This window comes from Microtus pennsylvanicus, chromosome 1, assembly GCF_037038515.1.
Source record: "Microtus pennsylvanicus isolate mMicPen1 chromosome 1, mMicPen1.hap1, whole genome shotgun sequence".
NCBI classification, from domain to species: Eukaryota; Metazoa; Chordata; class Mammalia; order Rodentia; family Cricetidae; genus Microtus; species Microtus pennsylvanicus.
Window position 1 is genome coordinate 221,719,595 of NC_134579.1, and position 25,958 is coordinate 221,745,552.

Below are 25,958 nucleotides of genomic sequence, written 5' to 3' on the forward strand. Positions count from 1 at the left end.
CTGAAAAAAACCATATATTAAATATGTTATAAAGATGTGTCATGATTCACTAATATTTACTATGGATATCTTATACTCTGAGAAGCTTCTGTAAAGCAAAGAACATGTTCAATAAGACAAAAAGTCAGCCTACTGAGAGGAAAAGATCTTCACCAACCCCATATCAAACAAGCGACTGGTCTCCAAAATATATAAAGAACTCAAGAAATTAGACATTAAAATTCTAAATAATGCAAATAAAAATTGGAGTACAAACCTATACAGAGAATTCTCAACAGAAAAATCTCAAATGGCCAAAGATACTTAAAGAAATATTCAACATCCTTAGCCACCAGGGAAATGCAAATTAAAACAACTCTGAGATACAATCTTATACCTGTCAGAATGGCTAAGATCAAAAATAACAATGACAGCTTATGGTGGAGAGGATGTGGAGTAAGGCAAACACTCATCCACTGCTGGTGGGAATGCAAACTTGTGCAAATGCTTTGGAAATCAGTACGGTGGTTTCTCAGAAAATTGGGAATCAACCTACCTCAGGATCTAGCAATACTACTCTTGGGCATATACCCAAAAGATGCTCTATCATACTACAAAAGCATTTGTTCAACTATGTACATAGCAGCATTATTTGTAATTGCCAGAATCTGGAAACAACTTAGATGCCCCTCAAACAAAAAATGGATAAAAAGAATGTGGCACATTTATACATTAGAGAGCTATTCGTTCAGTGGTTAAACAACAACAACAACAAAAAAAAAACAATGACATCTTGAATTTTGCATGGAAATGGATGGAATTAGAATACACTGTCCTGAGTGAGGTAACCCAGACCCAAAAGGATGAATATGGTATGTTCTCACTCATAAGTTGATACTAGATATAAAAAAAGGACATTGAACGTATAAATCTTGATCCCAGAGAAGCTAAGAAATAAGGTGAGCCCAAAGAAAAACATATATAGATCCACCTTGGAAACAGACAAGATTGCCTGATAAAATTGGGAGCATGGGAGTAGGGTAAGAGGGGAGGGTAGAAGGGGCAGGGGAGGGAAGAGGGAAGGGCTGAGGAGAACTTGAGGCGATGGGATAGTTGAGATGGAGGAAGGACAGACATGAGAGCAAGGAAAAAGATATCGTTCTGTGTTTTGAGACTTGGTCTTTCTGTGTAGCCCAGGGTGACCTGGAATTTGTGTTCTTAATGTCTCTACATCAAGAAAGTCTTCTGTAGCTTCTGACCCTATTTATTCTACTCAATGAGAGTTGGGATTACAGGTGTGTGCCCTCATATCCAGCAATAAAGTCATCATTTTGATAAAAGAACTAATAACTACTTAGTCTGTTGCCAAGGTTTTTAAATTATGTACAAAAGTATTTTATTTTATTTCTTCATTTACTATTTCAAGTTTTAAATCACACACATGTGTGTGTGCATATTTTTGTGTGTAATTGTAAACCTTTATTTCCTTCTTATCAAGTCAAGCATATGTTTAAAGAAGCAATAAGACTACTTTACAAACTATATTTATATTACATAAATCTTTAGCTAGGGATAAAAGTTTTAGTGCATCTCAGCATTTTTACTAAAGTTCAAAACCTAATTCTCAAGACTCGATTCAGATCCCCTAACAGTCTCGTTTTCTGCCACTTCTTTGTTCTTCATGATGAATCACCATTTCTACTGATCTCTGAACCATGATTCTCTCTTCTGTGAAAACAAAGTCCTGATGGAATACCCTGACAGTTCTTACACACTTGTGAAGAACTATGAAAAGAGGCCCATTGTAAAGAATGTAAGTGCCAAGAGAAAGAGGAAAAATATTGTGTGCTGATTATACTCCTAAACTCTTTGCTGACCTGAACTCATGTGTTCCTCACAGTACACTAGGAAGTAGGTAGTTATGTCTTCTCTACTCCTACAGAACACAAGTAAACTGTGACGCAGAGGGCTGCAATACTTAATAAACGGTCACTCAAATATACATGGTAAAGTCAAGATTCAAATACTTCATGGAACATATGAATATAGTCTCATAAACGCTGTCTTGTTCTGCCTCTCCAGGAAGGGCTTCCTGAGTATTAGGAGATATGAGACAGATGATAACACATAGGAAAAGGGTCTGGTTAATGGATGACTGAGGAGCAAGATAGTCATTTTAACATGAGCATTGTGAATAATGAACACAGAGCATTAGTGACTGCAGAAAAGGTCTACCGTGGTTATTAATACAATCAATATTTAGGTTTTTGGTAATAGTTCAGTTATAGGATGCTTCTTAAAAAGTTTCAAAACCCACTGTTCCTTCTTACCTGTGTGAAGACCCTGCTTAGCAATCCAGTTTTGATCCTCTTAGTTTGTAACTTAGGGGATTTAATGTACTTTCATTTATATAATTTTTCATTTCTAGTCCCAAGAGATTCACTGTATTGAAGCTCAAATGCAGGTGGGTAAACAAATTGTACATGATTTCCTGAGGGAGGCAGAGTGTCTTGTTCATCTATTAATTGTTCTTTGGGTATAATAAAAGTAAAATACTACATGCCTTAGTCTAGTGGAATATATGAAACAAACAATATCATTAAACATTAAAATTCACAAATGAACTTTATTAGCATCTTAGACTTATAATAATAGAATGATTGATTTTACTATCCTTTCACTACCTAAACATATACGAACAATACATTCTATTCTTATACATAAACATGAGATGATATGGAAACACTTCCTGGGAGATATATTATTTTCACAATATATCCGTAGTAAATATTGGAGAATCATGACACATATTTATAACGTATTTAATATATGGTGGATTTCCAGAAAAAAACTGATTTGTTTGCACCTCCATATATTTTTATTTATGTAAGTTTCATTGAAATATTTTAGCTTTGCTGGTCTGTAGAATTATATTTCTTTTAAAAAATACATGACAGATCTGGGTGTTCATGTTGGGGAAGAGTGAAGAGGCCAAGCAATGCAAAGAAGTATCTTGATAGAGGGGGCCAATATGGGGTTAGGGTGAAACCTGGTACAAGGGAAATACCTAGGAATCCATACAGATGACCTCAAATAAGACTCCTAGCAATAGTGAAGAACATGCATGGATTGGTCTTCTCCTGCAATCAGATTGGTGACTACCTTAATTGTTACCATAGAACCTTCATCTGGTAACAGTCTTACTAAGACCTCACAGGTCACCTACATTTGTTTTTAGAATGTTTGAAGTCCTGCTGCAACAGGCTTCTGAGTGCTTGGAATGCAGTATAGGCCAGCACTCCCAGAAATGTGTTATTGTGATTCTCATTGCTAAATAATTTCCTGGGTAGCTGAAGCTCATATAAAACTACTCAAGTTCAAGTAGAAAATGTTAAGAAGAAGACTTTCTCACTGATTGAACTTACTTTTTTGTGGAAAAAAATTACTGCTTATTTTCTCCTTGTGGAGCCAATATGCAAATACACACATTATATAATCAACAGAATAATTATATTTAAAGAATATATTTTAATTTGTTCTATAAAAGTATATAAAATATAAAAAATGCTCACATTAATTTAGAGAAGAAAAGTCTTATTGTACCTCAGGTACATTTGGTGCTAAGAATCACTGAATACTGAATAATAAATGTTGAGAGTTTTCTGTGTCCCCACTATTTAAGTGGTGATATAAATGTTACTCAAACATTGCAGATATCTGTGACACATAATGTCACATGACAATACTCTTTTTTACCTGTGATGAAGCCTCATCTTGCTTTTCATGCATTTCTCACATGTGAAAAAAAACGAGCATAACTTATATTTTTCCTCACCTTTTTAGATTGTCTCTTAAGAGATACCAAGCAATATTTTGAAAGATCCCAGAGCATTTGTGAGTATAACTAAATTCCTAGGGGATCCCCATTAACATAGGGAAATTGTGTGTGCTAGTGTGTAATGATTCATTATAACATTATAATATATGCACTTTTAATATATATATATTGTGTATATATTTAGTTGATATTATATACAACAATATATAGTTATATACCATGCATAAATACTCTCTCTCAATATATATATAAAACAATTTTGCGTCACTTGTCCAGTGTTAGCTTGTTCATCTGCAGGTCTGTGTCCTGCCTGCCCCAGCCATGCTGTCTGCTCTTGCCTGGCCTGCTGGTGCTGCTCTCCACCGCAGCTTCAGCAGTTCGGCCCAGAACAATGCTAAAGTAGCGGTGCTGGGAGCTTCCGGGGGCACTAAAGAACAGCCCCCTGGTGAGTTTCCTGACCCTCTATGATATTGCTCACACGCCTGGTGTGGGAGCGGATCTGAGTCACATCGAGACCAGAGCAAACGTGAAAGGCTACCTTGGACCCGATCAGCTACCAGATTGCCTGAAAGGTTGTGATGTGGTGGTGATCCCAGCCGGAGTGCCCAGGAAGCCAGGAATGACACGGGATGACCTATTCAACACCAATGCTACCATTGTGGCCACCTTGACTGCCGCCTGTGCCCAGCACTGCCCTGAAGCCATGATCTGCATCATTGCCAACCCGGTTAACTCCACCATCCCCATCACCGCAGAAGTTTTCAAGAAGCACGGCGTGTACAACCCCAACAAGATCTTCGGTGTGACAACCTTTGACATTGTCAGAGTGAACACATTCGTGGCGGAGCTGAAGGGTTTGGATCCTGCTTGGGTCAACGTGCCTGTCATTGGTGGCCATGCTGGGAAGACCATCATCCCCTTGCTCTCTCGGTGTACTCCCAAAGTTGACTTTCCCCAAGACCAGCTGACTGCACTCACCAGGAGGATCCAGGAGGCTGGCACTGAAGTTGTGAAGGCCAAGGCTGGAGCAGGCTCTGCCACTCTGTCCATGGCTTATGCTGGGGCCTGTTTTGTGTTCTCCCTTGTGGATGCCATGAACAGGAAGGAAGGTGTTGTCGAGAGTTCTTTTGTTCAGTCCAAAGAGACAGAGTGCACTTACTTTTCCACACCCTTGCTGTTGGGGAAAAAAGGCCTGGAGAAGAATCTGATCATTGGCAAAATCACTCCTTTTGAGGAGAAAATGATTGCTGAGGCCATCCCTGAGCTCAAAGCCTCCATCAAGAAAGGCGAGGACTTTGTGAAGAACATGAAGAGAGAGGTGCAAGTCCCAAGCAGCCATATCACCCTAACTTATTCAGCATCATGTCACTAAAACCAGTTTGCTTTGATGATGGGTGTTGTACCAGCATCAGCATCCCTTCCCAAAGGTGGCTGGTCTGTTGATAATGACAATAAAGCAGACTGGTTGTCTTAAAAAAAAATAAAACAATTTTGCAACTTGAAAGTTCATCTCCAGATAGTTATAGAGAATATAGCCCAGTAATATTTCTAATAATTTGGGTAAATAAAACTAAAAATGGTAGCCACTTCTAATCTAGAAGCCTGAAGATGTTCATAAATTCATCTTTCTACAAAATAAATAGAAAATTATGTTATGTACTTTAATTTTTCCTGTTTTATTTAAGAATTTTTTAATATGATCTTTTCTCATTTTATATAGCTATGCCTGTTCCCATTCCCTCTTCCCCTCCTCTCATTCCACCCTTTACCCCACACCTCCACTCCTTAGAAAGGGTAAGACTTCCCATGTGGAGTAAATAAAGCCTGACACTTCACTTTGAGGCAAGATCAAGGCCTTCCCCCCCCCCCCCCACATACTGCTGATCAAGGTATCACTCCAAAGAGAATGTGCTCCTAGATGCCAGTTAAAGAACCAGGGATAACTTATGAAATTACCACAGTTTAGCAACAATCTGGACTGCTTATTTAAAACACCTGTCAAACTTTTAAGGATAGTAAAATGTATAGCAATGTTATTTATCTTATTTACATTTAATGAGAGATGCAATGGGTTGAAGACAGACACTTGTCAGTAGTAGTGACAAGCTAATGAACTTCCAGCAGCTGAGATAGAAGGTCAGTTATTACCAGTTTGAAGAAGTCGTTTTTATGGTCCTTGTCATCATCTGACTTAACTAATTCAATGAAAATACTTTTACGTCTGAGATAAATGAAAAAAAAAAACACTCTGCAAATATTTTGGTAATGTGCTCACACACAAATATGTGTTACAATAATAAATAAAGAAGAAGAAGTCCTGAATTTGAGAGGGTGTCAGGGCAGTGGCAGTACTTGCAGGAGAGGGAGGAGTGAGAAAATAATACAATAATACTACAAATAATGCAGTGCAATCATATTAAATTTTGAAAAAATAATTAGAAAATATTGTTGTCATACAAACATTTATAATCATAAACTGTCTTTACGATAAAAATTTGGGTCAATAACTAAAGAGAAATCTTATGGAGTTGTTCAAAGGGAGCTTTAAGAATTTTTTTTTTATTTTGAGAAAGGATAGTAGGTACACTTACCTGTAAATATTAAGATTTAGAATATAGTGAGATGTTAAGATGCAGTAGCAAAGCAGCAATAGAACATTTTTAGTAAGGTTCATGACAGCACTAACCCTGAGAAGTTATGTTTCCATTACCAAGACTAGTTTACCTTCTGTTGAGTGAACCTTAAACCTGATTGGACAGTGTTGGTTGCTGCCAACATATGAATGGCTTCAATGTTCAATTCAAATAAGGAGCAGAAGGAGGGAGAACGTGAGCAAGGAAGTCAGGACTACCAGGGGTGTGCCCACCCACTGAGACGGTTGGGGCTGATCTAATGGGAGCTCACCAAGATCAGCTGGACTGGGACTGATGGAGCATGTGATCAAACCGGGCTCTCAGAAGGTGGTTGACGGTGGAGGCTGACAGAGAAGCCAAGGACAATGGCGCTGGGTTTTGATTCTACTGTATGTATTGGCATTGTGGGAGCCCAGTCTGTTTGGGTGCTCACCTTTCTAGACCTGGATGGAGGGGAAAGGACCTTGGACTTCCCACAGGGCAGGGAACCCTGACTGCTCTTTGGACTGGAGAGGGATGGGGAGTGGGATTGGGGGGAGAGGACTGGAAATGGAAGGAGGGGAGGAGGTGGAAATTTTTAATAAAAATAAATTAAAAAAATGTAAACCCAAAAAATATAAAATTGAGGACATGATTTTCCTGAGCTTAGAAGGTTGGTACTAGTCTCTTAGTAGGGCTGGCTGGAATACCCAGAAAAGCAGACTGTGAAGGCTTAATTTCAGCTCCTGAGCTCTTGTCTATATTTTCACAGCTGTAAAGAAATATCACCACAGGACCACTTATAAGGGACAGAAATGAAGTTCTTCATATGTGGGAATGTTTACGCTCATGACCAACATGTCTGCATATATGATGTCTACACAAAGTCTGCCTCTCATAGACAACTGGCTAGTTATCTTCATATAGCTTAATGTTCCCTCATGTACTATATTAATGGTCCTACTTTCACCTCTACTCCGTAAGTGCTCTTTCTAGAGGATTTAAGTAAATAATTAAGGGCCCACCTTTATATTATCACGTTGTCTATTGTCTTAGTCACTTTTCTATTGTTGTAAAAAATAAAACAACCAAGACTACTTATGCAAAAAGAGTTTATTGGAGTCGTAAAATTCATGACTGCAATGGTAGGGAACATGACAGCAGGCAGGCAGGCAGAGTGCTAGACCTCTAGCAGAGAGCTCACATTTTGATCAAGAGGCAAGGACAGATAACCTGGAATCACGTGAGGGTTTGCAACGTCAAAGTGACCCCTGGTCACACATCTCCTTCAATAAGGCCACATCTCCTTATGCTTCCCAAATAGTTCTACTAACTGGGGACTAAGCTTTGAAATATATTAGCTTATAAGATCATTCCCATTAAAAACACTATAGTTCCTAATTGGAAGCACATGAATTTGGTGGACATATTAGACCTCAGTAGTGTTGATAGTGTGATCTACAAACATACATCACAGGAAAGCAGAGTTAATTCATGGTTAGTGGAACTTAGAAAATTTTCTGACCAATTATTAACTTATATTCAAAATAAATGCACAAATATTCCTATTGAGCACACATTAGACAAAATATAGACTTTGTGTCACAAAATTCACTAATAAAACCAAAAGCTGCAATACAAACAATAGTAAAAACACCAACCCTAGTGGGTGTGGATGGGGATTCAACAGTGTGTATGTATGTGTATGTTTGTGTACTATTTCTGAAAACTGTTAAAGTTATAATTCTCCTGAAAGTATTTTGAATACTCAGCATAGAAAAACAAAATTAAGAATGTAACCACAGATTCTGGAAATCTTCTATTAACAAAATAGGACCAGTAATACTGAAAATTCATGGAATTCAGAAAATAAATAGCAATGTATAATAAATGTTATCTGTCATCTAGAATTGCTTTACAAATAATTATATAATATTGTAACTAATTATATGTTTTATGTAGGATAGAACATCAGAAATATTAAAATTTGTAGTGTTCAAAGACATCATGTCTATGCTGAATCAATTTTGTTTGCCATAATTTTAGGTTTAAAACACAAAATGAAAACAAGGTTAGGTAGACAAGTGTCCAAACACATAAAAAAAACCCAAGAAATCCATGCAAACCTAAAACAAAACACATGTTATAAGAATATTTTTAAACATGTGTTCCCATTTCTATATTAGTTCAGTGGGAATGCTAAAACATTGAATCAAAAGTTAAAGATGTTGTAAGGAAAGTGACATTTAATGGAGCTCTATAGCTAAGAAATATTTGATGTGACTACATGGAATGCATTATAATTTTGTTTATTATTGTGAGTTTTTCATTTTGTTAATCAAAAGGAATTGCTAATATAGATACTAGTATTGACATATACTTTCTTTATCAAATTTTGTGTTAACATTCTGCATTTTATATTAAGTACAAAGCTTACATTGGTCCGTAAAGACTCTTAGAAAAGCATTTTTCACTTCTTTGTTTCTAAAGCTGTAGATCAAGGGATTCAGCATGGGAATTACTAAAGTGTAAAACACAGACGTTATTTTATCAGTTTCAAATGAGTGTGTGGATTTGGGCTGTAAGTACATGAAGAGTAGAGTCCCATAAAATACCACCACCACTGTCAGATGAGACCCGCAAGTGGAGAAGGCCTTTTTCCTGCCTTCTGCAGAATGCATTCCATATATGGCTAACAGAATCAGAAGGTAAGATGCTAAGACTACAAAGAGGGAGGAGATCAAATTAAGTGCCGAAAATAATATGATCACCAATTCTATATCCCGTGCATTTGAACATAGCAAAAGTAACATGGGAACGTTGTCACAGTAAAAATGGCTTATGACATTAGAGCCACAGAAAGTCAATGTAAAAATCTTACTAGTTATTAACACAGCCTGGAAGATACTGTAGAGATATGGAATGCCCACCAGCACATGACAACGTCTCTGAGACATGATGGCACTGTAGAGCAAAGGGTTGCAGATAGCCACATAGCGGTCATAGGCCATTGCAGATAAGATAAAAAGTTCACTGATAATAAAAGCGATGTAGAAAGCCATCTGTATGGCACAGGCATAGTAAGAAATGACATTTTGATCCAATACAAAATTCACCATCATCTTTGGGTAAATGACAGTACAGTTGCCAAGATCAATGAAAGCCAGGTGCCTGATAAAATAATACATAGGTGTGTGAAGGCGAGGATCCAATTTGGTCAGAATGATCATGCTCAGGTTGCCTATCAAGGCGACTCCGTAGATGACTAGGAAGACACCCAAAAGAGGAAGCTGCAGATCTGGCCTGTGTGTGATTCCTGTCAGAATGAATTCAGCTGGCACCGTTGAATTCCCAGGACTCATTTCAACCTTCTGAGAAGATACACAAGTGTCATCAACTTTTGCATAAACTCACCCAAGCAAATCCAAAGACAAGGCAAAATGTAGCATTTAATGACTCATAGAAAAATGATTTTTACAACTGATTCTAAATGTTAAATGAAGATTGGAAGTTCTACCTTTTAAAAGGGAAGTCCCTGTGGGATTCACTCAACATTATCATTTATATTCTTACTAGATTAGTTAAAGACAAGATAAAATTTGTATTCTATTGTCTGAGAGAAAAATGATTTTATTATTTTCTCAGATACTGTCAATCCCATCAATAAATTCTTATATGGAAATATTGGCTATATTTTATATTTTTAGAAGACCACATTTTTTTCTGATAGTCTATCTTTTATCTATGATATTTCCCATGGTGTTTAGGCAAGCTTACATATAAGGATGGAAACAACATAAAAATAATGACATTTCAGTTCAGTCTTGTGTTTGAACATTTAAGGTCCTATGTAGGTTTTGTAATGTTTGTTTTTAAAAAGGGACAACTATGTCAAAATTGCAAAGAGAGCTATATGTTTATCTAGTACCAATTGGTCAGCCCTGAAAATATAAATAGAAGTAACATTACATGGAGTGAACAGCATATATTTAGTACATATACACATATATTATTGTCATATATATATATTGAGTGTATCCATACTTATATGGATATATATCCATCATGTACATATATGTATATGCATATATTTATGAAATAACAATTACTGAAAAAGAGGCCATGAATTTAATGGATCGTGCAAAGGGTTATAGGGAGGCCTTGAAAAGAGGAAAGAAAAGGGATGTTGTAATTATATTATGGTCTAAAAAATAAGTTAATTAAAATACCTTTCTTTTTCCATTTTAAATTATGTCCACTGTAGTTTAGCTGAAATCATGAACCATGTCTACAAACATTTGTGGGGAGAAATTAAATGGTCACTGAGTTGATGATACTTTTTTAAAAATAATTACTGGGAACATTTTTAAGCATAAAAATTTCCGAGAAATATCATTAAAGTCATATTCCAGTGAAGAATTGAAGTTAGAAATACTCCTTTTTTAGTATATGAACATGAATCTGAAATTTCATTAATAAAAATAGTATACTATAGTGTGTTGTTACTGCAACTGAACTTCAAATTTTTCTACTTTAAATAAATATTCACCTTTATTTCTTCAGTGGTTGTATAACGTCTTTTTTTTTATTTCTTTCATGTAATGTAAATAACAATAGCAAAAGATAAAATATAAAGAAAACAAACAAAAGCAAACACATAATAAGACAAAAATTACTAATTTAAAAAGAAAATACTACAGGCTTCCAGACACACAAAAGGTGAATGTTTTCTGTCTAGTACATATTGTTTATGCTGTTATATGGATCATTAGTACTTTATTTTTATACTTTATTAATATGTAACACTATAAAGACAGGAATTGTGGTGAGTCACTTTCACACTGTTTTAGCCTTTATTAAGCTTCATATGAATAGCTAATTAATTACAGAATTTTACATTGGAGTATTTAGAATAGATTATTTCTAATATTTTAGTAATAAGTACCATTAAATGGAAAACTAGAAAAAATATCAAATCAGTTCCAATTTGTGACAGAAAAATCAATTTATTCTAATGTTTTGAACGTAGCTTTTTTCACACTCAGAGTTGCCACAGTGAGATGTGGAATCAGGTAACTGTAACTTTAATGAAAGAAGAAACTGGGTATTTAACTTCTCATATAACGTGCACAGTAGAGTAGTAGAAATATATTGCCTAGGCATCAGGTAGAAACACCAAGACCCCAAGTTAAAATCTTGAACAGTAGCAATGCATTTAATCTGAGGTTGTTAGCAGTAATCACAGCAATGGACTTCAGTGGTGTTGGATTTGCCTTTCTGATAATGAGGCCTCCGGGGGAGGGCTGCATATTGCTGGGCCACCTCTGCCCTCTTCCTAGTTGGAGCTGTCTGCTGCTTCACCCTTGAGTCCTGTCTTTACTTACAACTAACAACAAATACCGTACTTCTAAATGAAAACTTTAATTTTATTTCTTTTTATTTTTAAAGAGCCTTATTTTACATACCAATCCCAGTTCCTTCGCCTTCCCTTCCTCAAACTCCCCCTAACTTCTTCCCACCCTTTCTCCCATCCGCTTCTCAGAGAGGGTTAGGCCTCCCACTCACAGGGAGTCAAAAAAGGCTGTCACATCAGTTGAGGAAGGACCAAGGCCCTCCCTGCCTCTATCTAGGCTGAACAAGGTTTCCCAATTCATTAGGACACAGATGCTGCTGTGTTATGAGACGCGCTGGACTGAGTAAAATAATTCAGGATTGGAATGACAATTTTCTTTCACTTTGGTGTGTTTAACTTGTTCCAACAATTCTTCCAGATCATTCCTTAAGTCTATTTTCATTTTCAGTGTCAGTTACTATATCCTTTTGAAGATGTCTAGGTTCCATTACTATTCTCTTTTTCTTTCTTTACAAAGAGAATCTCCGGCTTCTTTCGAGTGTCCTAAGATACACAAGCAAAATAGACCTGCATAGGCTCACAGAGCACAAAAGTTATAAAGAGGAGACTCTGAGTTTTCAACCATATTTATATGGACAACAATTAGGAATTAATTTGTGCTCACATGTTTCTGAAAAGTTTCATAACTCTTTAAAAATCTCTGCTTATTTTTTTCCATTTGCTTAATCTTTACATCGTCTGGTATTAGAAAAAAAAAACAGTTTTGTGGAACGTTAAACAAATGATGAAAGCCTGTGAACGTGCAGGTGCCATCGAAAAATAAAATGACTTTTGCATTATGAGATACAATGAATGCCTTAAAAGACTCCATTTAGAAGTAAGGGTTCATAGGTCCACACTGAAATTATGTGTTATTTATAAAAACTGCATAAAATATGCTAATTATACTTGTTTATTTTTTGAAAATAAAATGAAACCGGGTATCTTATATTTTTTACCTGGACATCTGATTTTAATAATTTGAACTCGTGAGATCATTGATATTTTTTAGGTTTTAAATTTTCTTTTCAACTTGCAATTTCTAAATCTCCTATTCACCTCTTGTAGAGTGTGCAACAGGTGTTCAATTCATAGAATTTAATTTATCCTACAAATAAATACTCATGCAGGTGATAACAATTATCAAATATTTACCTTCTGTGACATTCCAGGGAGCCACAGTTCTCACAGACAATGAAAGAAGCAGTAGGGTTTAAGACTCAATGAAGACTATGAATTCAGGTTACCATAAGACCTGTCGAAATTCCTTCTCTCCACTCACAGAGGTTCTGATTTCCTTCTCTGAACTTACTCTTCATTTTGCTCCAGAGAGGGGAAATTTATGGTTTTCCTAATTATTTGTGGTGTTCCCAGAGGTGGTAGCGTATAATTTGTTCAGTTTATTATGCCTAAATTATCTGAGAATTTTTTTAAACAAAGTTACATTGATGTCATCCAATCCTCTCCCCAGTGAGAAAACATAAAGTCAGTTCTTCAAAAGAATCAAAGCAACAAACTGATCTGAGAAATTCCATGGGGACTCAAAGGGCTTATGGACCCTGACAGACTAGGCTACAGAGTTTAGTACTGAGGCATTAAAGGAAAACTCTTTAGTACCAGTTGATCTGTATAAAATGGAGAAGAGTCATGGTGGTCATGGGTTTTTAGGTGGAGTTGCTATCACAGAGAAGGTTTTGAATGTGTTTTTCATAATGAGATATGGAGTAAGCTGTTAGTGGTTTTGGAAGGAGACAAGAGAAGAGGTTGTCAACATAGCAGAGTTATGTACACGTTATATGTATTTGTTTGTCCTCAGCTTCTTTTTACTTATAGATATTTTATTCTCATGAGTAACTGATCCAAAATGATACTTAAGAGAAACCATCTCCTCTCTGTCAGCATAGCATTTTTTGTGTTTCCAGGAGCTCACAACGCAGATGTATTATTGTTTTTCACTGTTGGCCTATATTGTTCTCTGTCAAGTCTTTTTTTCTTATTACAAAAATTTCTTTCTTTTTATTCCTTCTTATAAAAAATTTAGCCATAACAACTGTTAGTTTTTAAAAAAATCATAATTAAAAATTTTGCATTAAATATTGTTTTCCTCCAATATACATCAGTGAACTTTAAACATCTATGATATATTCATTTATGGTTTATGACACTAAATAAAACAATACTATTCATCATCTTTTGTAAATGTATAGGTTTATGCTCTATATATTAGGGGAAGTCAAAAAACTCAAAGAAAGATAATGTGCCCAGAAATGGCTCCTGGGCAGGTAACATTTATAGAACATATAGAGCATATGGTAGATCAACAACAGTGGGAAGATTAATATCTCATTTCAACAGATTTGCCTCTCCATTTTTCCCTAGTGTAGTGCATTTGCAAACAACACGCTCCAATCCCAGAGAGTTCAGCATTTGAATGCTCTAGAAAAGTAGAGACTAATCACATTTGCATAAGAAAAATAAATTAAAGCTTGTGAACTGTTAACAGGATGTTAATACTTCCTGCAAGGCAGGGGGCCAAAAACCTATTCACATCTTCTGAATATGTAAAGGTCACTAGCAGTAAAATATGGCACATTTGAATTATTTATTTGATTGCTTTTACTTTGAAAGGTAAATACTACATAAAAACTTAAAAAGAAGATAGCACTGTGCCTCCTTATCTTTTCCATTAATTGTATAACTTCTGTAAAATAATAGATTATTTAAAGTTCATGAAATGTAAAATAATGATGGTTGTTAAATTTAAGCATATTTCTATAGAAAGAAATCAAATTTTATTTCCCCTTTAAAAATGTCTGTTGTATACGGTCAAATTCTGACATTTTATTACTGCTATAATATCCCTGAGAATATGGTTTTTCATTTATTTCACAGTTGGAGCAACCTTCATCACACTGTGTCTAAAGCCAAGTGGTTATTAGGAGTGATTAATAATAACTAAGGAGACTTTAGCTCCCAGAACCTGTTGAGTACCTTTGATTTTGTTTAAATAATCAAATTAATAATATTTATTTACTAGAGACTTAGCTGATCACTTCACACCTACATAAAACATAAGAAAAATCTTTGAAGCTAAAGGGACTAATATATTGTTCATATTAGATGTCTTTTCTAGAATATTTCTTTACTGCATAATCAGATTTTGTTTAGAAATGATGGCAGGGATCTTCACAAAGTTATCTAATCAACAACTGACTGACAGAAATGAGGTCTTCAGGAGGCTTGACAAAATATAGGTATCCTCAAAAGAACTCACCATTGAAGAATTCATGAAAATGACCCATGATTCATGAGAAGATATCAGGATAGCAATATTAGTATGCAGTGTTAACTCTTAATTTTATAATATCAAGAGAAAATAAGTAGTGGTGATCATTGTGTTGTGTGTAGGTGGAATGGCCAACTCACTGAAACATACATAATTCAAGAAGACGTGCTCACACTGTTGGAGATGGATTTACATGAGCATATTCATAACTGATTGCTTCATGTCACTGAAGTTCTTCACAAGCAGGAAGCACAAAGTATAACTGAAATGTATCAGACTAATGTGTGAGAGCTGACATAGCTACAAGTTGTTCTCAGATGCAAGACAGGAACAGTCGCAACGATTTGATTCAATGTTTGATACCTAAACCAGATCCCTTAACTCATCCCTCTGTGGTTTTCACTGTCCTTACTCTCACTCAGCATATTCATTTTCCACACTTATCTTTTATTCATCAATAAAAATAAAATATATTCTTCAAAACTGAAACATGTCAATTATGCAAGTAAAATATTGATTCCTCTTTCATGGTTACAACTCATCCAAGAGACATTTAAAACATGTTTAATATTGGCAATCACATTAAATATAATTTCATCAAATAATATTATATCATAATACTTAACAGTTGGGAGTTTTGAGACAGGGTTCTTCTGTGTAGCTTTTGAACCTGTCCTGAAACTCATGTTGTAGACCAGGCTGGCCTTGAATTCACAGATTCTCCTGACTCTGACTCTTGAGTGCTGGTATAAAAGCCATGCGTCACCACTGACCAGCTTAATAGTTAATACTTTAAAGGACATATGTCATATCATTTTCTGATATTGCAGATAAAACATGCTAATGTAAATGTAATAAGGATATGAAACAGAGAAGCCAGCTTTCTCTGTTTCTCTAAAGAATTAAGGGACATGGGTTGAAAAACATCCATACCAAGAAATCTGGCAGTGAAATATGAAAAAAGAACAGAGTTGAGTTTGATAAACACCCCCACTTATTGACATTTTGAACCATGAATTTATATTATAACCTGTATCAGTAAATGATATTTGTCTGAGATAAACAATAAATGGGTGTTCATCAAGGAGGAGATGCAAAATCATATTTAAGCTGCTCAGAACTGAAACTGCAAAGATGGAGGGGGGGGGGGGAAAGACAACAGAACCCATAAATGCAACTGATATAAATGTTTATTAGAATATTTTCATCAAAATTACATTTTCTTATTAAATACCATCTTAGAAAAACGCTGTAGATGGAAATACCATTGAATAAAATGGATTTTATATGCTCTTATCTGGGGGATATTAAATAAAGAAAAATAAGGTATATATAACACCTTTGAAAATTAATTTTTGAAAATACCACTATAATTTACAAAATATATTAAATACTGTAAAAGAGATAAAAATCTAACAGAGGTTACAAAGAAGACTGACATTTTTAGGATGTAGTGGATTACTAAACAAAAGGAAATGAGGAGGAGAACTTGAAATTTGGAAGGCATGGTAAGGGGGCATTGGTGGAAATGGAGTGGGCCATTCGATCATATTTCATTGTATATATGGACAACATTTTCAAAGAATACATTAAAATCAATAAATAAGTTATTAAGCTAAGAAAACAAAATCATGTTTTCAAGTATTTTAGGAAGCTAGATGCCTTGTATGTAACTGGGAGATGAGCTTAGTTGTAAGACCACATGTCCTTCTACTTTCAAGATTCAGAGAAAAATGCCTATCCAAAAAAAAAATCGATAATGCTAAAATTAGGAAACCATGAAGACATCAGTGATACACAGATGAATACTTTTAAATACATAAGCTCAAAAGAAGAAAATAACAATATTGGTTTTAGAATTAAAATAGAGAAAGTTAAGTATAAAACCTTAACATTTGCTATTTTTCATATATAAAATAAGATACACTAACACTTCAATATCAGCTGTTTTTTGTTTGTTTCTGCAACGGCCTTGAGAATTATCATGGTGATGAATTCACAATTCAGAATCAATAAGGCATTGTATTTGTGTGAAAGAGAAACAGACAGATAGGCTGTCACATCCAAAAAAAGTATGAGCAGGGCTTCAGATATTGCTCAGAGGGAAGAGGCTTACTAGTTCAATATTTATATTGACTTGTTGATTGTTACTCCAGTACCTGTGGGATCCAACATCTCTCACATTCATGGGAGATCTGCACTTATGTACACACACACAAACACATGTAACTGATCACATACTCATACTTAAAGTGTTATAAAACATGTAAGCAAAATTAATTATTATTTATATTAAAATAACAAAAAAAATCTCTTTTACTGAAGGTGAATGTCGTCAAGGTAGTTTTCAACATTTATTAGTTTATACCTGTATGAATGACATGTTTTCTGAAAAAGACTTAGAGACTATTTTTAATCATATTTTATTTATTAATACAACAAAAAGATAGATGCCCCCCCAAAATATTGCAGACAAAAATGTAAGTTACTGATATAGAGTATTTAATCTGTCCACCTGTTAAAATATAAACTTGTGTATTACTGAATTAAACACTTATTCTGAAACAAGAAATGATAGTCAGAATGCAATATTAAATTGATATTTAAACTATAAGAGTAAGCTTAAGTACATAGAAGTGAAACAGTATCTGTTAACATGAACTATAATACATTTTTATGAGGAGTTAAATTATGCAACTATTGTAGAAATTTTATCATATGATAGCTATAGTTATCAAAGATTAGTATAGGATTATTTAATACTGAACAAAACAAAGTCTTCATAGAATTTTAAAGACTCTATGCAAAGCATTTTTGACTTCTTTGTTCCTTAAACTGTAAATCAAGGGGTTTAGCATGGGGATCACTAAAGTATAAAACACAGAAGCCATTTTGTCGGTTTCAAATGAGTGAGTAGATTTAGGCTGCACGTACATGAAGAGAAGGGACCCGTAGAACACCACCACCACTGTCAGATGGGAACCGCACGTGGAGAAAGCTTTCTTCCTACCTTCTGCAGAACGCATTCGAAATATGGCTAAGAGAATCAGCGTGTATGACGAGAGCACCACGAGAAGAGACGAGATTAAATTAAAGGCTGAAAACAATATAGTCAGCAATTCCGTCTCTTGCACTTGCGAGCAGATCAAAGGTAGCAAGGGGACAACGTCACAATAGAAATGACTAACGACGTTAGTGCCACAGAAAGTCAACGTGAAATACTTAATAGGGAACAGCAGAGCCTGGAAGGTCCCGTAGAGGTAGGGGATGCCCACAAGCACATGGCAGCGCCTGGGAGACATGACGGCACTGTAGAGCAGAGGGTTGCAGATGGCCACATAGCGGTCGTAGGCCATCGAGGACAGGATGGAAAGTTCGCTGATGATGAACATAATGAAGCATGCCATCTGTGTGGCGCAAGCATAATAGGTGATGGTGTTTTGATCTACAACAAAATTCACCAGCATCTTGGGACAGATGGCCGTGGAATTCCCAAGATCGATGAAGGCCAGGTGTCTGATGAAAAAGTACATCGGGGTGTGTAGGTGAGAGTCCAGCTTGGTCAGAATGATCATGCCGAGGTTTCCCACCACGGTGATTGCGTAGATGGTGAGGAACACTACAAACAGAGGCAGTTTCAACTCAGCACTCTGGGTAACTCCCATCAGGATGAACTCCTTAGGCATTGTTGCATTGTGTCGGTCCATTTGTTTGATCGAGAATTAGTTCTTCTTGAAGAAACTAAATAAAATTTTATTTTATTAAACCATTTTTATGACCCTATAAACACGGCAGTGGTCATAACTAGAATAGATATTTATTCACAAAATAGGCAACAAAAGTAATTTTTACATATTTTTGAACAAAATAAAATTTGGCTTTCTAAAGTAGGGAAGATGTATGAAATACATAAAGGAATAGAAATAATCTCAAAACCCAGCAAGTTTTCATGTGAATACATAAAAAAATGAATCCATGCAAGTAATAAATATTCAGTTTCAAAAGACTTACGCAGTCTATCATATCAGATTTCCATCCTTTCTGAAAATTCATATACAATATTTTCTCTAGGCCATAGAACTAATGCAAATATACAATCATGTCACCAACTGAATATTGAATAATAAGGTTTAGCCATGATCAATAAATGGAGTGTGTAACTATAACTGTCATATCGGCATTAGCCAATCTGGATAAAATTTCAAGTGATTATATATATTTGATATTTAGTGAGTACATTAAGGTGGTTTGACTAATGATTTTTATTAATTACAAAGCTACATACCATCATGTAGTAATGGCTTCAAAGAACATTCTTACTTCCAGTGTCTGAAATGTGTCTGCTATTTTGTTACTAAAATTATCGTATTTATATATTGGATTGCATTTTGGCAATAGTTTATTTACAGTAGAACACATATTTTCTATAATATAGAAATATTCACACTTATGTTTTAACTTACTCATCTATTTCATTTTTAATAAAGAAAAACCCATAATTAGCATAAGTCTTAAGTGGTCAGAATCTAGTCCTCAAAATATGTATGATTTAAATAAGCATCCAAGGAGGTCAAACGCTTAATTCAACGTTCTTTATTTCCTTCCTCACTGTAAAAATAAACTTTATAAAGTAATCAATTATTTGAAATGTTATACAAATTCTAAAATTTTTATATCACAGTATTTGTGATGTGCAATTTTAGGATTTTTAAAATATTTCAATGATGATAGCTTCATTTATGCAATAAATGTAAATAATCAGAAAAGATGCAATGAAAGTATAGTTGATTTACTCTAATACATTTAAATTCTCTCTATTATATTCTTTTTGACCTCATTCGGAACGTGTGACTTTGTAAGAATATCAGAGTGTTCTATGATGATGGAAGACATAATGTAAAGCCAGCTGTAAATAGAAAAACTAGGATTTCGCTCTAAGACGCAAGTCTTCAAGCTTTACGCCAGTGCAGACCTTCACTGTCTTATTGAAGCTGAAAGCAATCTAAATCTGTAATTGGTATTTTATTTTACCTTTCTGATTCTTGAGCTAGGAACTGAGGAATGTGGTACTTAAAGCTGCTGGCTATTCTTCTAGACTCTTTCAAGATTTACAGTTATACTTAATTTGTTTATTTGTTTTTGGCAGCCACATAAATACCATGGAAGGAGTGTGTAGGTCAGAGGCAACTTGCAGGATTATGGTCTATCTTTCCATCATATGTATTTAGGGAGTAAACTGAGGTTGTACCCCTGTGTATATGCTGTCATTACTTTGAGACATATTGACACCACTATTTCCTTTCCTGAATTGAGGTTTTTCTTCTATTTCTTCTTTGATTTACAATACTGTTTCAGACTCCTTCTTTCCCACATATAAGAATAATAGTCTATCATCTTTTGAAAACTATCTTGTGAAATGTTATCATAGTGTTTTATGATGAGAAGATGAGAAGTACCAGGTAAAGAAAGGGAGTGAGACTTTTCAAAGTTTCAGTCCTTTCTCCCGGAGATTCTCTAGTTTGTTGGCTGTCTCTCTAGTATGCATATTAGGAGTTAACTTCCTTGGGTGAAAATGAATTCTTCTAACTTTCACCATTCTTCCTGTATGAAAAATAATCGATGTTTCAATTATTTAAAATTGATATATTAGGTTTAATAAGAGGTAAATTCAATGTAGAATTCTATTTATATTCTACAACTCTTAATATTTTTATACTTGTTATTATTTAATGACTATTCTGCATAAAATATCCCACTGGTGAGCAACCTGTTAAGAAAATTAACCATGTAAGGAAAAATCTTACAAATGCATGTAATGGCGTTATACAAAACCACCAAACTTTTTAAATATTGTCTGAGAAATGCCTGAAATGGATATTCTTCAAACATTGTACAGCAAACATTTATTCTCAGACAATATATTAGAGATTGAATGGGATATGTGCTACAATTTACTGAGGTTTATCTGAGAATCTAACATGATCGAGCACTCCATATACTAAGTTTTGCAAGTCAAATTAATAATAAGCTTTTAAAAAGTAAGGTTTTGATAAACATTTACACATTCCTAACTTTGGCTTCACTTCAATTTTTAAATATCACCATCATTTCTCACAAATAAAAGTGAGGTAGCATATCTATCTATTTTATTACTTTGAACATTAAAATACCATATTGCACCAGTGAACCTTCATTAACAATTAGAAGCTTTGTGTGGTCCATTTGAGAAATTCACCTCTTACTGGTCTGTGTAGTATTTATGGTCAGACATAATAGTAAGTTCCCACACACCTAGTACTCAAAATCCAAGACAGTAAGTATCCACTTACCTTTAATAAAGAATCAGATTTTCCTTTCTAATATTATACCTATTTTCTTTGTGCAAAGAGATTTTATAACTTTCTTCTCTCTTGGTAAATCTCCCTAGGGAAATTTTATTTAATTTCATTCACATCATTACAACTAAGTCACTTGAGAAACTTAAAAACAATGCTTAGTATTTGGTGCTAATTACTTAGGATAATCTACATGTTCCCCTGTGGAAATATGTAAAGAACAATTCAAAGACAGAAACAAAATATCGTGAATGAGTGATGCAGTCCCCAAAAGATCTACAATGTAAAGACACTCTTACATTCACTTCAATGGGAATTACGATTAAAGCACAAGTGTCTAGCTCAGAAAATATTATAGCTGGAGAGAAATTTTATTCTACTACAAGTAGAATCATTTTATGTGTATGGAATATATTTTCATACGTTTAAGGTGCTATTCACCATGACTTATCAGAAATAAAATCTACTCTTAACTACAGTAATCCAAATCTCATAACTGTGTATATTTCCTCTTTTTGACTTCAAAAATGCCAAAAATGAGAAAAAATCAAATAGAGTAAGAAGTTGATGTGTCTTTAAAACAGATATTTAATTTTGATCTATTCGCCTATCTTTAAATTAAGACAAAGGACATGTTAATAACAACAAGATCTGCATCCGTGTTTTAAATTGTCCTACCAAGTGCCCAATTGAACTAGGAATGTTTACTTTTGGATCTGCTCACAGGACTCTGTGACTCTGGTGCCAAGACCAGGGACACAGGCAGGGAATCCTGAATTGGAATACATTCTAATCTACACAGTGAGTTTTCATTCATCCAGAGAGACACAAGATTGTCTAAGAAAATGAGATAAAAGAGAGATATACAAGGAAATTATTTCCTGCTTTTACCCCTAAACAAAAGTTTCCCAGTATCATGCAACTAAATATCACTCACAGATATTTCTTCTGTTGCTGAATTTCACATTAATGGAAACACCAAATACATACTCCCTATTTTCTTATGTCAGTCTTCACATTACTAGTGAAAATTACCCATGCCTTGATTGTTTTGTTGTATCAAGCTCTGTCATATATATAAAGTCTCCCATGATGGAGATTGTGATACTAATAAACAAACTAAACAAATAAAAACCACATGGTCATCCCTTTTGAAAATCCGATACAAATACTCTTGCATATTTGATGATGCTTCATTCAATCTTTCTTAACTATAATTCTCAGAGAACAATCCTGGATCTTGGAATCTTGGAAATGCTTCAGACTTGTACCTCTTTATTACTGATTCAATGTACAACAGTCTCATTTCCCTATTCATATAGTAAATGTGAATTTGGTTTAGTTCATTATTTTAACACAGAAATTGGGCACACAAAGTATTTCCTTACTTTTTAAAATCTTCACTTATGTGTAATTGTAAACACTTATTCATATAAGAGTTAATCATTTTCATAAAGTGTGTAAACATTTTGCATTTTGTTGAAAATTTATTTCCTTTTTTCATGTTATTATAAATTGATTGTTTTCTTGCAAAATATATCCTGATTATGGTTTCCTTTCCCCCATTCCTTTCAAGTCCTCTCAAATTCCCATGCCATCCATACCCACCATTTTTCTGTCTCTCACTAGAAGAGGCTTCAAAGGGATACTAATAAAATATATCAAAGTAAATTTCAGATAAAAACTATCATATCAGCATTGAACATAACAAGCAAAAATAAGAAAAGTAGCCCAAGAAAGGACTAAAAAATCAGAGACTCAATCATTTCTATATTCAGGAATCCCATTAAAATTTTTAACGAAGTTGTAGATATTCTGCAACTTTGGGTCTGTGGGTCAATCCCTTCATGTGATCCAGAATATCATAGAAGTAGTGGATATTGGGGTGGTCCTAGTCATAATCCCAGATCTGGACCTAGGCAACTGTAGGCTTGGTCCACAAGGCCAGTTCTTCCCTCTCCTCAACACCAGGGTGAGCTCTCCAGCATTGCCTCAGCTAGTTTTACTCTTTCATCAGTAAATGCCAGTTTAGATGGCAACAACAGGATATCCAGGAAGAGTCTAAGTAAGGAACTAGCATCAAGAACATAGTAGAAACCAAAGGTCTACAACCAGATCAATGACTCTTTGCAATGAACATGAGTATAAAAGTATATGGACAAAGGGATTTGCTGCATGACTCCCTCCAAACCCTATCATATAACTTTCCTTTTCTCATTAATTGTTGATAGATATACTGTGCTTAATGTGTATAATGTTAATTATATACATGCCATAAAGTCTGATTTTTCATTCTTTACATGTTTATTTTTTATTTATTAGCATTTCTAAATTTTCTTTTCAAGATTTTAATAACTTTTTCCATCTACTTATTTAGTGATTGAATTTTTTAATGTGTACCACGAATTTATTTTATTGAGATTTATCTGGTTTCTTGTCACTAATTTTTACATTAATTCTTTGAGTGTTTATCTGAGCCACATTTACCCCAGTCCAGAACTACCTCCAGATCCACTCTACCTTTCATAACAACCATATCTTTGTCTTCTTTTTAAAAGAAATGCCAAGTCCAATATATGCTGGCTAAACACACACACACACACACACACACACACACACACACACACACACACACACTTGCATGTATTGCCTTCTACTAGGGCATAGTCAACCTACTAAGGATTACTGGCTATCACTCTCACCAAAACTATCATCAATTGACATCCTCAGTTTTAGGTGGGACTTCATGTTAAATCACTTCTCTTTGATGGGATTTGCTTTGGTTAGAGATTACAAGGGATTTATGCATAACATCACAGCTCCTATGGTGTTATATGTACAACTTTCTGCTGGGTATAGAAGATGCTCTTTCTTTGTAGTCATCCAAAACTTCTAGATCTTTAAATATCTCACCAGCTTCAGTTATTGGAAATTTTGGAAATTTATGTTTATATTTCTGTGGTGTGACTGTGTGTGTGTGCATGTACACGATAGAGGGAGGGACAAAGACAGAGATAGAAAAACTGTTGTTTCCAATTTAAGGTAGGACCATTTGTCACGAGCCTGTTCTTGTATACATGTGCAGAAATACCAGTGGGGTTTATTTCAGCATCTTTTCATGTTTTGTCACTGAGGTGACACATCAACACTCAATTATTTCCAATAGCTGTTTCTGTATCATTTTAAAAATTATTTATTTTATATTCCAACTCAATTTCCTGTCCCCCCTCTCCTCCAAGTCTTTCACCACCAGTTTCCCTCTGCCCCAAGCCCCATCCTCTCCTCCTTCTTTTCTATTCAGAAAAAGGAAGAGCTTTCATGGATATTAACAAAACATGGCATATCATGCTGCTGTGGGTCTAAGAACTACTCCATGTACTAAGGCGGGACAAGACAACCCAACATGAGGAATATCGTCCCAAAAGCCAGCCTAACAGTCAGAGACAACCTCTGCTCCCAGTGTTAGGAATCCCACCAGAAGACCAAGCTGCTCAACTATCAGATGTTTGCAGAAAACCTAGGTCAGTCCCTTGCGGGCTTGGCAGTTGCATGTTCAGTCTCTGTGAGCTTATAAATCCAGGTTAGTTGATTCTATGGATTTCTTAGTGATGTCCCTGAACCACCTGGCTTATACAATCTTTCCTCCCTCTCTTCAGCAGGAGTCCCTGAGCTCAGCCTAATGTTTTGTTGTGTGTTTCTGCATCTGTTTACAGAAGTTTCTAGAAGGCTCTCTGATGGTAATTAACTAGACACTAATCTAACTAGTATAGCAGAATATAGTTAGGTATTATTATTTTATTATTATATACATATTTTTGCTTTCTCTTGTTGTGTTTGGTTCTATCTTAGCTCTGGGCCATCTAGCCTCTCGGTCCTTGTTTTCCATGAAGTCTGTTTCTGTAACATTTTACTGAATTCAAAATACTGCATATTTTGTTCTTTACTTGTAGTTAATTGTACACTTGGGTAAATAGTTGAATCATGGGAAATGCTGATATCCCTTGAGAATACTCTTTCTTAAGGTTTCATATGCATTTTCACAGGCTGTGTAATTTTCAAAGACTCTGAAGACATTGATAGAAATATATATGTGTATATATATATATATATATATATATATATATATATATATGCACACATATTCATGATATTCTCGTCTACTTTGCTCTCTTAGAGAAAAATATGCTAAATTTTATTCATTTGTTTCTTTTGTTTATTGTATATCAACTGTTACACTTTTTCTTTAAATATTTTACATTAGGCCACCTTTAGTTATATACTCAGGTATATTTAATAATTTAATTGCCATATAATTAACTAAAAAACAATTTTAGTAAGGTGAAGAAATCATGGAGAATGATCCAGTGTCTTTAACGTTTAATTTATAAATTAGTGTTTTGGTAAGTTGCATTTGTATTGTGAAACTTCTATTTAATTGGATTATTTCATATTTAGTATACTGTATAAGTGTATATATCTTACTTTGATACTGCTATACATTGATTAGAAGCTATTA

General features: G+C 34.7%; 2 protein-coding genes and 1 pseudogene across 2 annotated transcripts; 1 reads left to right on the forward strand and 2 right to left on the reverse strand.

The window, feature by feature from the left end:
• Positions 1 to 4,081: 4,081 nt before the first annotated feature.
• LOC142837041 (malate dehydrogenase, mitochondrial pseudogene) lies at positions 4,082 to 5,306 on the forward strand (annotated as a pseudogene).
• Positions 5,307 to 8,849: 3,543 nt separating this feature from the next.
• Positions 8,850 to 9,791, reverse strand: LOC142842649 (olfactory receptor 8K5-like). Its single transcript, XM_075959340.1, has one exon. It carries the CDS (start codon positions 9,789 to 9,791, stop codon positions 8,850 to 8,852), a length of 942 nt encoding a protein of 313 aa, XP_075815455.1.
• Positions 9,792 to 16,519: 6,728 nt separating this feature from the next.
• On the reverse strand, positions 16,520 to 18,814 carry LOC142842650 (olfactory receptor 8K5-like). The gene is made up of 2 exons (XM_075959341.1): positions 17,898 to 18,814; positions 16,520 to 16,532 (listed from the first exon to the last, which is right to left on the reverse strand). The coding sequence occupies exons 1-2, from the start codon at positions 18,812 to 18,814 to the stop codon at positions 16,520 to 16,522; spliced, it is 930 nt and encodes a 309-aa protein (XP_075815456.1).
• Positions 18,815 to 25,958: the final 7,144 nt, after the last annotated feature.

Excerpts from the sequence above, each read along its gene's own strand:
- LOC142842649 (XM_075959340.1), bottom strand. The coding sequence starts at position 9,791 with ATGAGTCCTGGGAATTCAACGGTGCCAGCTGAATTCATTCTGACAGGA.
- LOC142842650 (XM_075959341.1), bottom strand. The coding sequence starts at position 18,814 with ATGGACCGACACAATGCAACAATGCCTAAGGAGTTCATCCTGATGGGA.